Source organism: Brachyhypopomus gauderio, chromosome 5, assembly GCF_052324685.1.
Source record: "Brachyhypopomus gauderio isolate BG-103 chromosome 5, BGAUD_0.2, whole genome shotgun sequence".
NCBI classification, from domain to species: Eukaryota; Metazoa; Chordata; class Actinopteri; order Gymnotiformes; family Hypopomidae; genus Brachyhypopomus; species Brachyhypopomus gauderio.
The window spans coordinates 18,097,823-18,115,322 of NC_135215.1; the positions used below are offsets into that span (position 1 = coordinate 18,097,823).

The 17,500-nt window shown below is 44.4% G+C and overlaps 2 protein-coding genes across 11 annotated transcripts in view; both read right to left on the reverse strand.

Annotated features, from left to right (window-relative positions):
* The window catches only part of tnip1 (TNFAIP3 interacting protein 1), a 17,473-nt gene extending 4,954 nt beyond the window's left edge, over nt 1-12,519 (reverse strand). For 5 of the 8 annotated variants that reach the window (XM_077006158.1, XM_077006157.1, XM_077006153.1 and 2 more), the window contains exons 1-12: nt 9,477-9,635; nt 8,199-8,368; nt 7,509-7,658; nt 6,967-7,046; nt 6,759-6,821; nt 5,762-5,932; nt 5,549-5,643; nt 5,070-5,208; nt 4,247-4,339; nt 4,061-4,126; nt 2,953-3,084; nt 210-338 (exon numbers count right to left, since the gene is read on the reverse strand). In XM_077006158.1, coding sequence (XP_076862273.1) covers nt 210-338; nt 2,953-3,084; nt 4,061-4,126; nt 4,247-4,339; nt 5,070-5,208; nt 5,549-5,643; nt 5,762-5,932; nt 6,759-6,821; nt 6,967-7,046; nt 7,509-7,658; nt 8,199-8,337 — 1,257 coding nt within the window. In that variant the 5' untranslated portion in view covers nt 8,338-8,368; nt 9,477-9,635. Of the gene's footprint in view, nt 1-209; nt 339-2,952; nt 3,085-4,060; nt 4,127-4,246; nt 4,340-5,069; nt 5,209-5,548; nt 5,644-5,761; nt 5,933-6,758; nt 6,822-6,966; nt 7,047-7,508; nt 7,659-8,198; nt 8,369-9,037; nt 9,265-9,476; nt 9,636-11,847; nt 11,972-12,362 lie in introns of those variants that run through there. The other 3 variants (XM_077006150.1, XM_077006151.1, XM_077006152.1) reach the window with 3 other exon arrangements.
* Nucleotides 12,520-13,518: 999 nt separating this feature from the next.
* The window catches only part of anxa6 (annexin A6), a 16,610-nt gene continuing 12,628 nt past the window's right edge, over nt 13,519-17,500 (reverse strand). For 2 of the 3 annotated variants that reach the window (XM_077006161.1, XM_077006163.1), the window contains 7 exons: nt 16,994-17,073; nt 16,857-16,910; nt 16,330-16,423; nt 15,911-16,006; nt 15,736-15,794; nt 15,094-15,231; nt 13,519-13,940 (listed from right to left, as the gene is read on the reverse strand). In XM_077006161.1, coding sequence (XP_076862276.1) covers nt 13,881-13,940; nt 15,094-15,231; nt 15,736-15,794; nt 15,911-16,006; nt 16,330-16,423; nt 16,857-16,910; nt 16,994-17,073 — 581 coding nt within the window. In that variant the 3' untranslated portion in view covers nt 13,519-13,880. The remainder of the gene's footprint in view (nt 13,941-15,093; nt 15,232-15,735; nt 15,795-15,910; nt 16,007-16,329; nt 16,424-16,856; nt 16,911-16,993; nt 17,074-17,500) is intronic. The other variant, XM_077006162.1, reaches the window with a different exon arrangement.

A 17,500-nucleotide genomic window follows, 5' to 3' on the forward strand; every position in this document is an offset into this window, starting at 1 on the left:
GAGAGACAAAGAGAGAGAGGGAGAAAGTGGGAGAGGAAGAGAGAGACAAAGAGAGAGGGAGAAAGTGGGAGAGGAAGACAAAGAAATAGAAGTGGAGAGGAAGGAGAGAGAATGGGAGAGGGGGGGAGAAAGGGAGAGAAGGAGAGAGAGAGGGGGAGAGGTGGAGAGAGAGGGAGGGGTGTGCGGGGCCGGGTCACTGAAGCACTCACCCGGTTCAGTCTCTGAATCTCCTTCTCCTGGTACTCCCGCTGCTTGGTGAGGGGCAACAGCTGGTCCTGCAGGTAGCGAACCTTCTGCTTCAGGTCACACGTCTCTGACGTCAGGCACTCCTTCTCCCCCTGAGGACACACACGCGCGCACGCACACACGCACACACACACACAGACACACGGACACACACACACAGACACACCTTAGTAATGCTGTGTAGCGTCAGCGAAAATGAATGTCTGCATTTGTGAGCAAGGGAATGCTATTATGCAACAAGCTTTCATCCATGTTCCAACAGAGCAACAGCAGTTTTGAAACATGTGTTGGAAACTGTGCTTCACTGTGTGTGGTCTTGGTTTTCTTATGGAAGCTATCCTGTACAGACTCATGTACCAAAATAGACACCTGTGTCAAAATTCAGTATGTCAGGAAACAGTCCCAGCAGAGCCCTGCACAGCTGAAAGCTCCATCATCAGTGGAGGCAGAGGAGATGTCTTCATCCACACTGGCCAATGGTATAACTGGAATTTGGCTCAAAAACACTCTTAGGAAACAGCTTTAAAAATCTGTTCCCTGACCTCAAATCCTCACGCAGCCTGGAAGCTCCTATTCCCTAAAACAGCCTGCAGAGATTGACAGCTCAACTGGGCGGAGTCTGAACCTCATCCAGCTCTGCCTCCACGCCAGCCAGCATACCACGCAGGAACAGGCAGGGCGGGTCACCTGCTGCTATACCAGCCTCCGCCCTGTAGGCGCTGCTGCACACACCTCAGAGGTGCTTACGCCACAGAACACAGGAGCCCAATGTCTTCTGGACAAAAAAGAAATGTAAAAATCTCCCCAGGACTTTTCAACCACAAAGGCCATCTGAAGGTGCTGACCACAGGAGGATCTGGGAAGGTTCCAACCGGCACAGCATTTGCTTTGGGAAAACAAAATAGTTCTCTGTAATGTTCACATGAGCAATAGATTCGTGTACCAAAGATGAAATTCACATACAAGTTGTTCATTACTAGTTTAATCACTTTTGTAAAAAATGTAAAGGGTATGCCTCTTAAGTAAAAATGGTAATAGAAGATTATCAGCAAACATTTACCAAGATCTACCAAGGAACATGTGCCACTATAGACCACGCTACTGATTTTAAATCTTTCAATACGTCAAAAATACAACCAACCTGATATTTTCTAAGGTGGTGGTCACAGGGGACAGAGAGGGAGGCACAAGTGCAAGCTTGCAAGGATTTTTGAGACTCCACACCATTATGTTTGCAGGAACATGTGAGGGTTTGACAACACTGAACTCGTTTCCTTCACATACAGCTCTGTAGTTGGTAGCCTACACACAGCCTGTGCCCTGGGGCTCAAAGCCCTGTATGCTTTATTTTCCTGGCAAGATGGTTCCTCTTTTGAGTCCTGGTTCCTCTCAATGTTTTTTCTCCTAATTACAACTCGGAGTTTTTCTTCACCACTGTCACCTCTAGCTTCCTCCATGGGGTCTGAGCTCAGAGCTATGTAAAGAAAATTTGTGGTAATATCTACGGATATAAAACTGAATTGAGTTGTACTAATTGTGTACAGAAGTCAAATCTTTCCACTCAAAAATCCCCATTCAAATGGAGCCAACAGGCAAACAGAGACCAGACCAGATGAAACAGAGCATACAAACACAGACTCATATTACATATTTTGTGTAACTCCAAAGAAAAACTGAAATTCTAAGTCAAAGTCTGCTTTAATGTAACGCTGGGCCAAAGGTCAACATATTAGCTGTTTTGAGTCATGTCGGGTTTCTGAGGTCAGATACAGGGATTCGATATCTTCTGTAGGTGTACAGTGATCTCCTTTTGGTGAAAACTGGGTAGGTCCTAATCTTGGTTAAAAGGTTGTGTCCCTCTATGCAATTACTAGGTTGAGTATCACTGGAGTAAAAAATTGAGTGTTCACGTTTGAGCAGTCTTCTCACAACCTAGTGAACAACTAAGCCAAGTTAGCTAGTGGAACCTAAGCTAGCGGCTGGAAGCTAAGATAGCTAATGGAACCTTCGATAGCAACTAGATGCTAAGCTAGCTAGCGGAACCTGTGCTAGCGCCTGGAAGGTAAGCTATCCAAGTGTAACGTGGAGTGCTCAAAGCCAGCACCATTGATGGCCATCTGAATGAAAGCTGTTGTTTGTGGTTCTGGCTGGGTGCTAGAGCAGTATGGTCCTCAGGCCTCTCGTGTGTGAGGAGTCTTTGAGACTGGTGTCTCACCAAACTACCAGACATTTTACTTTTACAGAGGGTGGAATATTTCTATCTAGGACAAGACTCATTAACAACTGCAGGTCTGTTTGTGGTAAATTCAAATGCAACAATCAAAAACAATCCATCAACCAGAGTTTGTCCCTCATTAAAGACGATCTAACGTTAAAACAACGACACAGCCACTGGTGCTTGACGTAAGCAACATCCTTTGGGAGACCCTCAACTTCAACTCAGAGGAGTGAAGATACAACTCTAGACAACAAGACTACACAGTTCTGCCGTTTCAGTGAATAAAGAGCAGTGGTGTAGGCTACAGTGATCTCTGAGTGCCTGTGGCCTGTAGCTATAGGAGGGGGACTATCAGCTGACAATCAGGCTACTCAAAACTATGATGAAATACAGGCCCTTCTTTAACCATGCAATGCCAATGGTTCACAACATGCTGCACAACGTCATTGGCCGGTCCAGGCGCGGTTTTAGGCGGAGCCACAAATTACCTGCACGTTGTCAATCTTGGATTTGGCCAACAGCAGTTTCTTATCATAATCTCTCTGCCTCTGTTCCCGCTCGGTTTCCAGCTCCAGCACGGCCTTCTGGGAGTCCGCCAGACGCTGCCGCAGGTCTGTGATCTGGACACACACACCAACACAGTCATATACACACACACACACACACACACACACACAGACCCCCAACACAGATACATGCATGAACACAAATGAATGGTGGAACATCCATCCTGGTGCACTAATTCAGTGGCATGGACAGGTCACTACAGCTGACATGCCTGCTGTAATTAAGTGAAATCTTCCAGCTTGATACAAACTGTTAAACCAGACAGGCATGTTTGTTTTTATACATTTTAAAAAGGTCTGCAGAAAAGAACAATGGGTTATGGCAGGCGTCTCCAGTTTCATTCCTGAAGCACCATAGCAAGGCAGAGTTCTCCAGGGAGGCCCCTGCTGCCTGAAAGCACAGCCACACACCAACCAACAGCCTGGGCACCCTGCCACCACAACCTCACTTACTGAACAATGGTAATAAACAACTTAATGACACGGGCAAGACATGAAAGCAATAATAGGTCATGTGTGTTTTTGTTCCATTGCTGTGTGCAACGAGCGGAGTGGTGAGAAAGGATGTGTGGTGGGAGGGGCAAAGAGAGTGTGTGTGTGTGTGAGAGAGAGAGAGAGAGAGAGAGAGAGAGAGAGAGAGAGAGAGAGAGGCAGCAGCAGGAAGCCTTGGTGAGGGGATTTTTGCACCGGTGTGACGGAGGGGCCGCTGTGGTCTACGAGCTGTAGAGCGGTGATCTGCTTTTCCATTCTCCTGCCTCACCAGCCTTTCCACCGCCTGGCAGGCACTCACGCCAAAGCCCTGCAGCCACGCCACATGGGCAGCACCTCAGGTTATCACGCAGGGCCGCGCTGACGCAGGCCGCCACTCAGCGGCCCACCGCAGCTCCACTCCATCTTCTCAGTTAAAATGAATCAGCAAGCACACGCAGGTCACGGTGAGCAAACGAGGACGGCTGGGTGCAAAGGTCACGAGGTCAGACAGAGGGTTGGAGGTTAAGGAGGCGGGGTTAGGGGGAGGTGGGGCCGGTACCTTCTGCTCAAACTGCGTCTTCATGGCGTTCCACTGGACATCCCACTGCTTGTTGACCTCCAGCACCTGGGAGGAAAAGCGGCAGTCACACGCCAAGCATCAGAAAGAACACACGCCAGCATACACGGCAGAACACACGCCAGCACACACGCCAGCACTGCGCTGAGACTACAAACTTCTCCTCACATCTCTCCTCTGCTTCTCCAGGAGTCTGATCTTCTTCTCATACACCTCGGGCTCCAGCACCTTAGATGGAGTCTTCTCTGCAGCCTTGCCGGTCTGTGGACACACACATAGACACACACACACATATACACACACTCCTTTTAAAACAAGAACTATTTATAATAAAACTTGCCTTTTTGTTGAGATGCACAATGTCGTGTATCTCATAGAATTCCCAACATCTCAATCACTGAATTAGTTTGCATGTTGTCATCAGAACACAAGCAGCGACAAGTTGAAACAGACATTAAACAGAAGTGTGCCACTAATCCCCATGTGAAGCGCTGTCCAAAAGAAAGCAGACTGTGACACACACTAGACTCAACACACATAATGTGAAACGTCATCTGGGTTGCACATCACTGGTGTGAAACGAGCACCATACCACTACAGACTACAGGAGTCATTTCACTTTACACACACACACGTTTTCATGTTATTAGAAACTTGGCCTCCAGGAATCAGGTTCAGATGCTTCTTTTAATGTGCACTGCACTGCCATTCAACACACTAGAGCTAGTGCTCTGGGAGGGACTGTATGAGCACACTGACTCATCACCCTCATTCTCTGTTTACTCTAAGATCATTGACCTCATCACCAGTTAAAAAAATAAATAACACACACACACACACACACACACCAGAAAACACCCAAGACTTTTTCCCCCCTCAGTTACAGGGGAGGGAGAGTAAATGCAAAGCACTAGTTAAAGATTTCCTGATGGGATTCTCGTGAGCAGCCATGGTGTGGGTGGAGGGGACAGGTGAGGTCAGGGCCGCATACCTGCTGAGTCACACACATCTCCAGTTTGGCTTTGGCTGGTTCCTCTTTCGGCACATCCTCTTTGGACTCGGCCGGCTCACTGGAGACTACAGGGCCCGCCCTGCCATTCACCAGTTCCCTCAGCTTAAGGTTCTCCTGCCTGTTTGATTGAGCGCACACACACACACACACACCCACAGCACACACGCCCACAGCACACAAAAATTGAAACTGAGAGTCCAGATTTAGCAGTACAGAGGGCTATCTGGCTGTGACACAATCATTCAGAGCATGGCACAAGCAAGAAAGCACTCCTGCGTGGAAAGGCCCTACCCTTCCACTACAGAGGGAAATACACAGTGCCACCCCCTTTCCAAACGACCAGTCAGAGAAGGGGAAGAACACCACGCCTTCCAGGACATGATGGGGGTGTCAGGGTTTAACCTCTCAATGAACAGGCAGTGTGAAGACAAGAACGTGCCCACAGGTCCCTCTCCTACCTCAGCTGCTCCAGGTCCCGGTTTCGATACTGAAGGTCGTCCTCCATCTTCTTACGTAACTCACCGTTTTCCTGCCTCAGCTGCTCACAGAGTGTCTATAAGGGGCAGCATAGCAAGCCTGTTACTCCACCAGCAACCCCTCCTACACACTCCACCCACATGCACAGCGCCAAGCCCCACCCAGACCAGGTAAGCCCCCCCCGTCTACCTCACCTGCAGCAGCGACGTCCTCTGCTCGTTCTTCTGCACCTTGGAGGACAGGTGGTGGAACTCCACGGCCATGCGGCCCAGGTGGGCCAGGAGCTGGTTGGGGTTGGACTCCTCTGCAAACACGCTGAACGAACTCTCCAGTCTCTGCAGCTGACTTGCTAGTTCCAGGTTCTCCTACACAAACATCAGCAACAGTGACTATAACTGGCCTCCTCTCATCAACCGCCTCCAGAAACCCAGTTCCTCCTCTTACTTTATACAAAACCAAAGTAAACATCAACCTCTGCATGTTCTCAAGAAAACTAAAGGGTTACGCTGGGTCAGATGTTAACAGCTCGATAGTTTCATAATATTAGCACATGTAGGTTATTCCTTTGGGCTATTCACACACAAATCAAAGAGATTTTCAACAGAATCACTGCCACTTTTTTCAGTTTGGCCTGACCAAATTTTTGTGTAATTACAAAAATTTATTTTATTTATTTATTTTATGTCCATCCTGTTATTTACCTGTTTATTTTAGACAACTTCCTTTCATTTACATATATTAAATAAGCCAATAGTCCTCCCTTGCCTTCTAAAACAGCCTTGCTGTAACTCTGTGAACATACTAAATCAGAGTTCCTATAGATGACTGAAATGACATCAACACAATTACAAAACAAGCTAATAAATACATAAGCGAGTTCTGCTGATAAGTGTCTCCAACAAAAAAATTCCTGCGATTGCAATTGTCCAAGTCATCTGTGTTCCTGCTTCAAGTACATCCTGGAGTTTCCCTCATGAGTCAAGGCTGAGTGTGCAGGGTACAGACCCACTGAGTCACAGCAGCTGGGAAGTGCAGCACGTGGAGGAGGTCCTCCAGCCCAGATCAGCCCAGCCACACCACCACTTCATCTTTTCTCATGTTTAGGTACACAGGAAAGAACACCGCGTGCTCTTTCACGTTTTGAGCCTCTGAATTCTGAACACAGGATTTCCAAACATCCTGAAATCTTACCGTTTGATTTTCGGTAATGGCCTTGTCCTCCATGTTACCAGGTTCTAACTGGAAGGAGGTCTCCTTCAACACACAAGAATGCACAGGGTTACAACACCCTCGGGTCGTGTCTGCTGGATCTTCCCATCGCTGCGGTACAACAGCGCCGAGAGGCGACTCGCATGACAGCAGCTACACATTTGTACACATTCGTCCACTGCGTTCTCACCGTGGTTTCAGCTTGCACGGCTCTTGTGGTCAAGCCTTCAGGTCTGACCGAAGCCGGGTGTCCATGATGCTTTCTAGGACCTGACGAGACCAAACAGCCATCGTAACAGTCACCAACAAGCACAGCAGTAAAAGAACAGCTGTCACCTCGGCACTGCTTGGGCATGTCAAAACAATGACACCTGACACTGCCCACAGTGGCCCCAGACCCTCAGACTCATAACCACGTACTTTGCAGTATGTAGTTATATACTAATATGTAGTTACTAAACAATTCACAGTAGTTATTGCTTTAATGTGCCTTAAGATTAATAAATAAGTAGAAGCATAATGGAAAGTACTCACTCATAACAGTTGTGTTATTAATATAAAATAATATTAATATCATTTCATAGCCTAAAACCACATGTTAACATGTCACATTGATAGATCCACATGATGTAATTTGACGTGGTAGAGTTCAGCATTATATCTGTATTAGATCCACATGATTTAATGTTCAACTGGTTGCCCCATCTACAGTCACTTGAAAGGTAAGCTTACCTTGTGTATCTGTCTGAGCAGGTGTGCCCACACACACACTGGAGCTGAAGCCAGAGGTGGAGGATTTGAGAGCTTCGTTGTCCCTGACCAGCTCCTCCACACGCTTGCGAAGTTTAGATGCCTCTGTCTGGGACTCCTCCAGAAGGTCTCCTGTTGACGAAGGACGATAATGGACTCGGCTGACGACAACTACCTGAGCAAACAGCTCACGATGTGCCTTTATGTCACATGCTGGGCATACCGTCACACTGAGATGCGTTTCCCATCAGTGAGTCATGCCAAAACATGCAATCAGGAAAAGCCACATTCTGGCCCTGCCATTTCAACCTGCCTTAATCACATGATTCCACTTAAGACATCCATATTCAATAATGATGCGTGTAAACAAACAGATTATTTCTGGCCAATCAAATGAAGGCATATGTGCTCCCAGATGTTTCTGAGAATGGTGCGACTAGGCTGGTGTGAATTCTCTCTCAGGGTGTTGTAACCCTGTGCCAGATCATCCCTGGGAGAGCCCAATTCAAACCCTGGATAACCAGAGTACTGCAAAGTTTCACCAGAATTTACATATTCATCCATCTTATTAATAGCCTACGATTAAGGTGGTTCTGTGACCCTGCAGGAACACAGTCTGGCATTACTAGTGTGTAATAACACACAACAGGATCACAAAAGTGGGAGACTCACCCAGACTCTTCAGGCCTTTCATTCGTTCTCTCAGGACAGAGTTCTCCTCCAGGAGCTGCTGGTAGCTAATGGTGTCCTCTTTGGTCTGACTCTCGTTCCCACCTGGGTCATAGATCCTATATGGCCCCTTACTGTCCATAACTGTCTACTCACTTACCAGACATGCCTCTCTGTAGTGAAACAAGACACAGGCTCATTCAGTACAGCTGCTTACCAGAATGATGACAACGACAACAACAACAACAACAAAAATACACTGTCAAGCATTCAAAAGAACATGAACGAGTTTACGGTATATGACAAACTAACGACTCGCAACAGGCCATTTACAATTCAAAAATAACTATTTGAATAATCCAGTGGCGGGGATTTCTGTTTGGTTATTTTAGGAGATGTTGATTTGAATGGTCAAGACTTATAGGATAACGAAAACAAAAGGGATGAACGACGTTTATTATTATTATTATTATTATTATTATTAAAAATGCGAAACTGAAAATATTCCATTTAACGTTACAAACCAAGATCACCTAATTACCGTAGCCACGTTACTTATACATATAGCAAGATTTGTCACTCGGTAGAAAAGGAGTGAAAACCCACAAGTATGAGCAGACAAAAGGAAAGATGAAGTGAACAATATTTATATATATATAGGAGCTAATTGTCGAGCTCTCTACGGCTAGGTCGTGCTTGGCTAGGTCGTTTCACTTTCCTTTCCATGATCTTAGAGATACGCGATATCTTAACTTATTAGCGCTAATAACTGTGCCGTAAGAAAATAATACTGGCTAGTTAGCCAAGGCACCGAGCGGGTTAGCCAGGTGGCTGTTACCTACCTGCCTCAGAGAGAGTGTAACGGCTAGCTGGCTAGCCTATTATCTGACATCATGACAACGTAAACCCCCTAGAACACATTTGTACAGCCGCTGACACGTTTCCTCGCTTTGAACCCAACCTCTCTTCGGCAGTGAGCACAAAGTCAAATAGGTGCGTACACATACAAGGACCGACAGGCCAACGAAACGCGACCGTCAGCCACACGGTAACGGGCGAGTTAGCTTAGCATCCGGCTAACAACAGGTGATGTGTTTACCAGGCCAGCAGAAGAGACAGCTCGCGAGCTCCCGTGCTAGCTTAACTAGCTAGTTAAAACAGTGCCGTATTAACGGTCGTTTTAACCCACGGATACACCGAGTCTGAAAAGAAAAGGACATTCTGGCGTGTGTACAAAATTGACCACACAAGAGAACATATTATTAATGTACTAATTTCTACCTCGTTGGTTATCTCTCAGATAAAGATGAGTCCTCGATCGGGCAGAAGTGTGCGGAAGTGGTGTAACCGGGGAAATTCCGTGTAACGCTGATGTAAACAGCTGTGGTTGACGGGTCAGCGGCCCAATAACGAGCCACTCTTTCCGGCTTATTATCATTTTTAAAGAAACAAAACCCAGGCGTGCACTTGTACGTTTAAAGAGAGAGAGAGAGAGAGAGAGAGAGAGAGAGAGAGAGAGAGAGAGAGAGAGAGAGAGAGAGAGGAGAGAGAGAGAGAGAGAGAGAGAGAGAGAGAGAGAGCGAGAGAGAGAGAGAGAGAGAGAGAGAGAGAGAGAGAGGAGAGAGAGAGAGAGAGAGAGAGAGAGAGAGAGAGAAGAGAGAGAGAGAGAGAGAGAGAGAGAGAGAGAGAGAGAGAGAGAGAGAGAGAGAGAGAGAGAGATTCAAAATAGCAGTGAGGTTTACACAGAGGTACACAAAGTACACGGCGTTCCTTCATCAGATGTGCAAGCAAAGTGATTCTGGAACAGTTTAGATTAGGAAAATAACAGAGCACATCAAAAAGTAGATGTGTTAATAACACCACTCATCGTTAATAACATCATAAAGTATATAGTACATACATACGTGTGTGTGTGTGTGTGTGTGTGTGTGTGGAACATCAGAAACAAGGAGCTCAAGAAATATCGAGAAAATAGGACTAACAGAATAGAGAATAGATAGCTAGAATAGAGAGGTGACGGTAGTAGTGGTTCCCATAGTAATCGGAGCACTAGGGGACCCCCAAACGGAGGAGAATGGATCCAGCAGATCCCAGGAACAACATCAGAGATATGAAAATGTTGAAAAGATGCTGAAAAGAAAAGCAGCGGTGTGCACAGTGGTGTGGACAACAGAGTGTTTGGGATAGAGGAGAAGCGTTCTGTTTGCACAGCAAATGAAGGACGCCCAAGCGTCCTGTTTGTCTTTGGAAATCCTGTGAACTACAAAGCCTGTTTTAGATTAAACTTGACATAGTGGGATGTTCAAATTGCTACAGAATGTACAAATGCTGATATGAAAAAGCAAAAACATAGTATGAAGTAATTCTGAAGTGATTCAAATGTGTAAAGTATAGGCTATTTATTGTTAATGCACAATCTGGTAATCTGTATCATATCGTATGATAAATTTGGTCATGCTGTTTTAGAATTAAGATGATGTTCTGTTCAACAAGCCTAAATCATAAGTTAAGACACAGTTCCCAAAATAACAGGCATAATCCATTACTTTGACTATATAGAATGATGTGAATTGTGTGATAATAATGTAAAAAAGATCAAAATAGTATATACATATTGTTTTGATAACCTGAGTGTATGAGCTGTTTTTACAGAGACAATGCTCTAAAAGTGCCAACTATTAAAGAACTCCTGTAAACTTTCATCTCTTTCAAATTCTTCACTTCCCTGATTTTTTTTATTTACTAAATTTTATTCTTACAGTTTAAAGTCAACTTAAATGGGAAAGGGCTCGGTGGCTGATGACCATTGACTATGGAAGCAGTCTGTTTGTCTACTTGTGTGTGTGTGTGTGTATCTGCGAGTGCGTGTTTTATTTTTAACACAGTACATTAGAGCCCTTTGGATACAGTACATTACAATGTCATTATAATGACTAATGCTCTATTGTTTGTTAACTCATATATTAGGAATATAAATAGTGACATCTTGTGGAAATACAAAAATAAGATTTTCCAAATGCATAATATGGATTTATGGATTATTATACCCATGTGAATTATATATTTTGAAAACATGCTATGGTTTTTCTTTTTAAAATAACAGTAAACTGTTTAAAACTAGTTTTATGTTACAGTGACTACCAGTATGGTGTTAGAAGGCTGTAAGCTGTAAACCACTCCTTGCTGATATGGGAGCATAATTACTAGCAAAGAGCACAAACACAGGCACAAGTCACAGGGACTTACTGCAGTAGTTTGTAGTAGAGCGAGACCAACTAATGCACATTGATGATAAGCTAATTCAGTATGTTAAAAATGCCTTTCTTCCACACTGAATGAAATTCTGTGCTGTGGCTCTGAATAGAATCATGTGAATGAAGTCACATGCAGTGGTGTAAAAATATATGACATTCAATTTTGTCAAATGTGTAAAACTAATCATGACTACATTTTTCATTGCTTTGTTTTACTGTGGCTTTCAGGGCAAGTCGATCATTTGTACCATAAAATAAAATAAATATTCAACACAAAAACTGCAAAAGTCTATGTCAACCAAGGCCTAATTGCATCTCCATGAATTAATAACACATTTTAGAAAAAAAAAAAAACCTTCACACTGTTTCAACTAAAGTCGTAGCATGTACAGACTCACCCAGTCATGATGCTTGTGTCCGTGTGGTATTTTTTAAGGAAAGTGGTGGCACAGGGGGAAGTGTTAGCTGTGTTCTTTAACAGAAGGGGGAATTCCCACACACTGAAAGGCCCTGATATTTTCAGCTCAAAGGGGGTATGATACGGGTCCAAGAGCCTGCCTAGTTAAGTGTTCCCACACAACACACATCTTTAATAGTCTCCAGAGTGGGAGAACTGTGCTGATGGACAGCACAATTGCTTGCTAGTCTTCTACAGCAGTAAATATTAATTCCAGCATTTTTTCTGTTCCAGTGCATGGAATCAAATGAAAGGTCAGTGAAAGAAAGGACATGAAATAAGACCCACAGACAATATACACTTTAAAACACTGCTTCTCCAACCACAAGGTTTTAAAATATACATGTGCTATTCTGCACATTTACATTTAACATTTACATTGTTATACAGCTTTACATCCAGTGTATTTTTAATCCCAGTTTTCCTTAATGTATATATAGGAGCATGCAGACCTACCTGTTATTGCATGTTTAAAAATGTCATGTGCGGATTTTCTTTTGCTCTCTGCGACACTGAATGCTGTACCAGCGTTCTCACACTAGAGCTGCAGACGCCTCCTACACGCCTGTCCTGCCCTCTGCTCTGTGTGTGATGTGCTTGCAGACGCAAGTACAGCTGGGAGTGCGGCCCCACCGCCTGGTGGCTGCTGTTCTGAGATCAGAATGCAGACGCGAGTGTGGCCCCATCACCCGGGGGCTAATGTTCTGAGATCAGAGCAGCTATTGCTGCTGCAGTATAATAAACCTCGTCTGGGATGTTGGAGCGGCGCTGGGGATTTCCTAGCTTCACAACTTTTTTTCTTCTTTCCTCTTTTAACTCAAAGATGGCCTGACAACAGCTGCATACATGCATACATACATACATGCACACACGCACACACACACACACACACACACACACACACACACACACACACACACACACACACACACACGTGCATTCAAGCACACATTGATGGAGATACAGAGGTTTCATGTATCAATGGTGAAGGGTGTCTTTGGTAGAATGTGGTTGTGAAGCAGTGTGGTTATGCATGCTAATAACGTGAATGCCAAGAAATATCTTTCCCACTCGTCCTCCCTGCAGACAGGACCTTTGCACTGAGGGACTTATGATATATAACACAAGGTGTTTGCTCTACTTTAGAAATAAGAAATAAGCATAATAAAAAAGATGAATTGCAACAGGGAATTTCCTCTGGTCCAAGCAGTGCATTCTGCTTCCTCTGTGTCAGGTGCTAATGTAAATAGAGGTAGTGATTGAAATGCACTGTTCAGCTTCTCTTAACAAGTGCAGATAGCAACCCCCCCCCCCCCCCCCCCACCACTACACAGTGTGTGCATTATTGCACTTATGAAAAACACAATGAAATCGCTGTTAAATTAAGCCTCACAAAACCCACAGCATATGTGAGTTTTGGGGAACTCAAATGCAATTTTTTTCCAAATTGGTGTAGCTAAGGAGTATTTACATATACTGTATATATGCAATATTGGTAACTCTTTATTGGTATTTTTTAAAAACTCATTTTGCTAGGGCTGCTTTCAGTGAAGAGCAGAGCAGAGTTCTTCAGAGCATTTTGTCAACAGTGAAAAATGATGAAATCTGAGACGAGCAGAGACAGGATTTTATTTTCAAAGATAGTCCATTGATTTTCAGGCTTTCTCACTTTAATCCCAGTTATGTTTGAGTTGAACTGCTGAAGACAGCAGTCATAGGCTAATTTTCAAAGCCAAGCAAATTCACTAACTTGCATATTAGCAGTAAACAAAACTGTAAAAAAACAACAAACAAAAAACCTTTCATGATGCACAGTGTCTGTGGCTGAGTGTGGCTTGGTGGTGAAAAGGTCATAGGTCATAGGTCATAGGTCATCAGCTTTGGCATATGGTTTGGTAGCGGCAGTGGCAGCAGTGCAGGGCAATTGCAACATGTGACCCTTAGATAAAGAGGGCAGGGGTCACAGCAGGGGTCCTAATCCTCACCACCACAGAGAATTAGAAGGGTCTTACGGTAGTCACCTGATGTATCTCCCTACAAACACAACAAAAACCAGTGAAGGCAGATTCCAGAAAGGGATCTTTTTTGCAATACAAAAAAATGGTATTGTTTCTGAAGACAAATTTTAGTAACACTATTACACTCAATCAAAGCACAATATAACACTTAGAGTAACATAACCAACACACAACAGGTAATTCACACCAAATACAATCTGTACACATATACAGTATTTTTTGCTTTTATGAACAAACGTGATTAAGCTGTGCAAAAGAAAGTGCATTTGTATTTTGTATTTGAGTGTATTTGAGTCAGCATTTTGTTATGAGTGCATGATGTTGATTATGTATTCAAATGAACATCTTTGTTCTATATAAGTGGCCTGTATTACACCTGGATTACAGTATTATGGAATATTATCAGCTTTCTGGTGTCAGTCATAAAGTTAATCTTGATTTATTTAAAGAAAAACATATATTAAAATAAAAAATGATACGTGATTGACCTGAAGGCCTCTGTTCATACATTTTCAACGCCTTCAAATATGCAAACCATTACACTTTAGCAGCACAGACTACCATTTAAAATGACAATAAACACACACAGCATAGATTATATGAAGAGTTCAGCATAGAGTGTGTGGTAGGGTAGGATTTATCTTGAAGCGAAGTTCTGCTTGGGGACCCAGTGTAGACCTGCTATAGAGCACTTCCTGCCTCAATGCTCTGCACCAAACTGTGCAGCGGAAGAGGAAGTTGGGTGCAGGGGAAATTCCTGAACAGCTGAGCAGAGAGCACACCCGCAGGGGCCCGGGGCCTGAGGCCCCAACCTAACCTACAAAGCGGTGCTCACAGAGACACACCATGACGGTGACACGTGAAGTTGGTCTCGGGGACACACTATTACATTTACATTTATGGCATTTGGCAGACGCCCTTATCCAGAGTGACTTACATTTTAACTCATTTTTATACAAGTGAGCAATTGAGGGTTAAGGGCCTTGCTCAGGGGCACCTCAGTCATGGCCTCAGGTCTGGGAATCGAACCCACGACCCTCCGGTCACAAGACCAGTTCCCTACCGCCAGGCCATGACTGCCCTGCCACACACTACTACTTTGTTCATGTGTGCAGCCGAGTGAGTGTGACGGGAACGGGGACATCGATGGACGCCGGGAGGACACTTACGACGAGAGTCTCTACCTGGATGAACTCGTGGAGGGAGGCATCGTGCGTATCCTTGAACTCCTTTCGGATGTTAAAGAGGTCGATCTCGGAGCGGGACACCATGATGCGGATCAGGGCTCTGTCATCAGTTCCCAGGCCCTGGGGAGGGAACAGACGGGACAGGGGACAACACCGACCACAGGGGACAAATCAGCTCAGGACCAAGGACCTCAAACAACTACATATGTTCACATACGTCATACGGGCAATTATAATGATACAGAAGCTAACCAGTAACTGTTCAATAAATTGCTACAACTTATAAAAAAGGGAAGGATTTGGACTCTGGTCAATGGGCTAAGGTCTGGACAATCGGTTATGGTCCAGTTCTGGAAGATTCAAAACAACGTGTCATACTTCTCCTGGCCTACCACACCAAGTTCAACTTACAAAGGCCATGATAATGAACTGATAATGTAACTCGGTAACTCTGGAGCTATTTGGAATAAGGCTACTTTGATAACTCATCTGCCTTGTTGTATGACGTCTTCCTCTTTGGTGTCTTATTCTATGGGGCACTGCTCCATTTAGGAACAGACCTCATGTACTACTAACATGGAAACAAGGAGTGTCTAGCTGACACAGAGGGAGCTGAGGGCATACCTTCATGGCTTTGTACAGACGGTCAGCAAAGTAAGAAGGCTGGTTCTTCACGCTCTGTACTAAAGCAAACAAAGCACTTTGATTACTGGGATGCACTGACTTTTTCAACAACTGGTGGTGGGAAGCGGTAGTACCACAGTTAGATCCTGAAAGCACTGGCTGCAGAGCTGCTTACCGATGGCATACATCACATTCTTAACATCTCCAGACAGCTCCTTCTTGATGATCTGTTCAATGTCCTTGTTGGTACGCTTAACAAACTCCTGGAGCACTATGGGAAACATTCCAGGAGTGAACTCTTGCGTGCCAGTGCATCTCTGAGACGTTTGTATATGATTTTATCTAACAAGAGATGAAAAAACTCGACAGGCTTTTCAACTCCCTGGCTCGAAATCCTGTTAGCAACCACTGGCATGAGGGCAACATGTTGTCAAAACATAGGACAGGTGGTAACAAATCCAAAGGACGTAGCTTCCATGAACACTCCTGATGGGGTTGATTTGGGTCAAGTGTTTATTCTTATCTAGACCAAAACCATCACATAATGTTCTGGAAATGGAGACCAAACAGTGAGTGGCTGCATGTTGGTGTTACCTCTCCTCAGGTGAGGGAAACTCCGGGCACACAGAACACTCATGAACTTATCGATCATCTCATCAGAGTCAGCATTGCATGCATCCGCCAGAGTCTGCCAAAGGGGATGAGATGTGTGAGACCCATCCATGACTGTGCTCCTCAAAGCCACTACTCATCAAGAACTAGTGACCTCACTTCAGGTTCAGGGTATTCACGCAGACATACTTATTCTGCTTACACCAAATGAAAAATATTCATCTTGTTAGTACTATGCAAATTACATAGACTACAAAGACTACATGAACAAAACACAACAGCTATCATTCTTCATATGACCTCCAGATGAAGTCGTCCTTTAAGAATCAAACGTGAAAACAGGTTTTCTTTTTTTCTTTAAAGATGAGTTTTGTTAACCTCATCATTAGCTAAACTCACGAGGCCAGTTTCACAAAACATTTTAAGCTACTTCTCTCTTTGCCAACAAAAAACACTCCTCAGTTACATTAGACTTTGAGATGTGTTGTTTGGGGAGGTCTCTCACTCACTTGGGCGTCTTCTGCAACTCTGGCCACATTAGCTGGTCCTTCGTCGCGTGCTCCCTGAGGGACGGTGTCAGTTACTTGGCTTGCACATAAAAACATACAGCAAAACCTAAAGAAACCCATGCGAGGTTAGAACGTACCTGCGCCAGAGAAACCAGAATTCGACTAAAATGTCCTGAAGTGTCAGAATGAATGGCATCTTCCAGGCTCTTCTTATAAGCTTTGGGAATGGAAGACTTATGAATATAAAGTGTTTACAAACCAGCATTAGATAAAGAGATGGCAGATTCAGTATCACCTAGAGCACTCTGCGGATCAGATGTGTGTCACGGTGCCTGGACGTAAGCGGGCCCTGGGCAGTTTTTCAACTTAATCTACCACATCAGACACTTTGAACGGAGTCAAGAAGGCTGATATTGAAGATCCACTGGATCCTCTGTCCCTAAACTCTCCTTACTGGCCTGAGGCACCGACATGAGTGTGTCATTGTTTTCATTTTGGGTTGAAAAAATCTGGAATATTCCTTTAAGTCTAGTCTTGAACGTAATTACACTGTCAAAATGTAGGCGTCTACTTATTCAGTATATGGAAAACATATGCACGCACACATACACACACATGCACACACACGTACATATAAGCATAAC